Here is a 3,650-nt window from a genome sequence, read left to right on the forward strand (position 1 = left end):
TGTGGTGAGAATATTTAAGATCTACTCTTTTAGTAAATTTCAAAAACACAATATGTAATTATTAACTATTGACTCAGGAATTCTTAATCTTCTTCCCAGATGATGAAGAGCCTCCAGGCTCTGCCCCCTTCCATACAGAAACAACTCCACTCTCCCAGCTCCCCCAGTTGACCACGGCACTCCTCCACCAGAGAAAAACAAAGAAGCCACCCAGCTTTGTTGGGCGATCAACAGCTCACATGGCATGAACTGCACAGCAAAGCATAGTTCCATGTCTGTGGGATGAATCCAATGTGGCCAATCCCTTAATCAAACAGTTTCTGATATAAATAAGACTCTGCATGTTTCTCCTGTTTTCTGTTGAGAGCAAAGCTTTCCAGTTAGAGAACATACAAATCACAGTGTTTCACCGATTCCTTTAAAAACACCTTGGGGTAGGAAAGTGTCTTTTGTTCTCTCTCAGTTTCAATTGCTCTAAACAGCTCTCTGTTTTATCTATGTATCTATTCTGGAAGGATATATACGCAGATGTTAACAGGGTCATAAGTTTCATAGGAAAACCTCCCCCATGTCCTCCACCACTACCTCTAGAATCCAGGACTGTTAAGACTACTGAAGAACGTCACATTCCACAGACATTTCAAAGCAGAACATTGCATTTTATCGCAAGTAAGAGGAAGAATTTTTGACTGGTCTCGGTCTCTTGCTGTCCTTAAATGTAGGTCTAACGGGATGTAAAAGAATCAAAGGACAGTCTAACTCAGAGAGGGGAGTCCCCAGACCCCCTCAATGCGAAAACAATTACGCAAACTAAGACAAAGATGAAATCAAAGTAATGTCAAAGGAAAGAGCAGGTCACAAGGACAGAAAAATATTGGGTCACACCCCTGGTCAGTATTTCTAATAGAGGGGTGTTAATACTATCAGGACAGTAGTATCAAAAAGTCCAATCCTACTCTAACAGAGGTAGACAGGTATGACAAGTGTTTGGTATAACCACCCCATACATTATAGACATGTAATTAAAGGTTCCCATTGTCCACACTGCATCTGTGTTGGTCTCTCAGATGTTTGTTTGCTAAGTGTTTCCGCCTTGCCTTTGCTCATGACTTTTCCTGAGCAGGTTGCAAACCTGCAATTGGGGACAGGGGGAGCAATTCCAGCTAGCAGACATACTTTGTTGGGTTTACACAGTGGGTTTTGTTTTTTAAATCCATTGTTTTATCTTAAGAAGTTGGAGGATCTGGAAACCCTGGTCTCCATATTCCTGTAGGAGGACAGTCTGTGGGCGCTGAGTTGTCGCCTCCTTTGGATGGGGTCATGTGTTTGCTACAGGCATTTCCACTTTCTGTTTTCTTACACCAGCCCTGCTTTATTCATTTACATCACCTGCCTCTCTCCTTTAGACACAAGCGTTTGCAACCCTGCTCTACAGAAACTGTCCTCCCGTCCATCTCTACCTGTTCGAATTCTAGCCATTGTTCATGGTCCATCTCAAATGTCAGCCTCTTTCCTTTCCCCAACAATCAGGTGTGAGTTCTTCCTCTTTGGAATACCCATAACCTGTGTTACATTCCTTTTATAGCATATACAGTATCCAGTAATATTATTACTCTTATCTGTATCGTACTTATCTTGTTCTCCTGACTATAGCATAAGGTATATAAAGCTTACACATCCATCAATCCATGCATTTCACAATTTATTAAGTACTAGGTGCCACATACTGGGTTAAGTGCTGTGGATATTACAGTGAATAGGAGGGAAAAAGTACAGGCCCTCAAGGAGATAAATGAGTGCAGAATCTGTTGTGCTTTTCTTTGCATCCACTGCAGAGCTTAGGAAAGTGTCTTGTACTTAATAAATACTCAGTTGACATTTTTTGAAGTGAATTTAGATGCATCCATTTACATTTACAAAGTGTCTTCTATTTGGCAACTCCATTTATCCAGTTTATGTCATTCTATTAAAGTATTAGAACTATATTTCTTCAAAAAAACACTCTAAAAATCAGAATTTTCATTAATGTGTACTAACCACTAAACATTCCTGCTCCCATTCCAGTTAACTCTGAATCACCAAGGCTTTATCTTGAAATAGTACTCAAAATATTCAGATGTCCCTCTAAATTTATTTACCTGGGTAACTGCTGAAAGAGAGGCGACTACTGCTGGTGTCTTTATCCTTGATATTGAAGTCCCAGTGTTTATATATCCTGAGCATGGCTGCGTATGTGTACCAGCTTGAGTGAGCAAAATAGATGTTCTCAAATCCAGGAAGAACCTATAGCCATAGTGGGTGACACAGGGGTACATAGATAACCGACTACAGTTATAAGTGTAGGAGACAAACAGGGATTGTGTCAATTCAAGTAAGTACTTATTGCTATACTTGGTGCTGAAAAATATGGCTAAGGAATCCAATATTGACCTTTAACGTGCACAAAACAAACTCTTCTTTCTAACATCCAGAATGGAAGATTCTAGAAGGTGATAGTGGCAGGTGCATACAGCATGGGAGGAATGGTGGAAGAAACAGAGGTAACATTAGGTACTTCTAGTTCCCTCCATCAGAGTTCCTTCCAGTTCTTAAATCCTACCACAAAGGAACCCATGAGCTGATACATAGCTATAGCCAGGGGTGATGAGATGTTGCCATATTTGACTGATATACAGAAAAAGTCTGTGTGAACCAGAACAAGGAAAAAGGAGCTGGTATGTCTTACCTTAATAAGAGCAGAGCAATGTCCCATGTCCCATCTCTTAAAAACCTTCAGACTGGTATTTTTTGTGGGGGAGAGTGAGGGAATTAGATCCAATAGATCTCCAACTGCATTCAGGAACCGAATCTGGAACAGGGTCAAGGGCTGGGAAAAGACAAAGACTGTATTTAACATTGATTTGTGACAGATGTCATTCTCTGTTTTTCCTCTTGTTAGGGATTCATTAAATAATTCCCTTGTGAATTATGTAACAGATAATGTAGCAGATGTCTCTCATGTAACAGATGTACTAGATTTTATTTCAGCTTATAAAGTAATTGTTACGGCTTTATAGTTTAGAAAAGATGTTTTAGCGTGTTTTGATAGCCACAGATTTGGGGAGTGGCTCCTTAGTAAAACAGAGCTTTCAGTTTGCATTCTTCTACAGCAGGGTTTCTCAACCTTAGTGATATTGAAATTTTGAGCTAGATAATTCTTCCTTTTGGAGGGTTGTGTTATAGGATGTTTAGCAGCATTCCTGGCCTCTACCTTCTATCTGTCAGTATAAAATATACTCCCAGTTGTGACAACCAAAAATGTCTCCAGATATTGCCAAATGTCCTCTGGAGAGAAATCACCCCTAGATGAGAACCACTACTTTACTGCAAAAACAGTCAACTAAGATGCTTCTGATTTTGATTGTGTGCTTAATATAGGACCATCTGACTAGGCAGCATTAACCCTGAAGGAATTATCAGATTATACTTGAACATGAACTTTGTGCTAACTGGAGAGCACAAGATTCAACCTACCAGAATAGCCCAGGGCTAGGCATCTACAAATTTTTAAAATTCTTTTTTTAATTTTTCATTATTATGGGTACATAATAGTTGTATATACAAATTGGTTTTTAGGTAGAGGTGCTGAGAAGACAAACACAAATGACTTT

General features: G+C 39.5%; 1 protein-coding gene across 1 annotated transcript in view; it reads right to left on the reverse strand.

The window, feature by feature from the left end:
- Positions 1-3,650, reverse strand: part of PLBD1 (phospholipase B domain containing 1) — a 78,660-nt gene that overhangs the window by 39,705 nt on the left and 35,305 nt on the right. The window contains exons 5-6 of the mRNA XM_012652177.1: positions 2,726-2,866; positions 2,139-2,283 (exon numbers count right to left, since the gene is read on the reverse strand). Coding sequence (XP_012507631.1) covers positions 2,139-2,283; positions 2,726-2,866 — 286 coding nt within the window. The remainder of the gene's footprint in view (positions 1-2,138; positions 2,284-2,725; positions 2,867-3,650) is intronic.

This window comes from Propithecus coquereli, unplaced genomic scaffold (genome assembly GCF_000956105.1).
Source record: "Propithecus coquereli isolate 6110/MARCELLA unplaced genomic scaffold, Pcoq_1.0 Scaffold381, whole genome shotgun sequence".
Classification (NCBI taxonomy): Eukaryota; Metazoa; Chordata; class Mammalia; order Primates; family Indriidae; genus Propithecus; species Propithecus coquereli.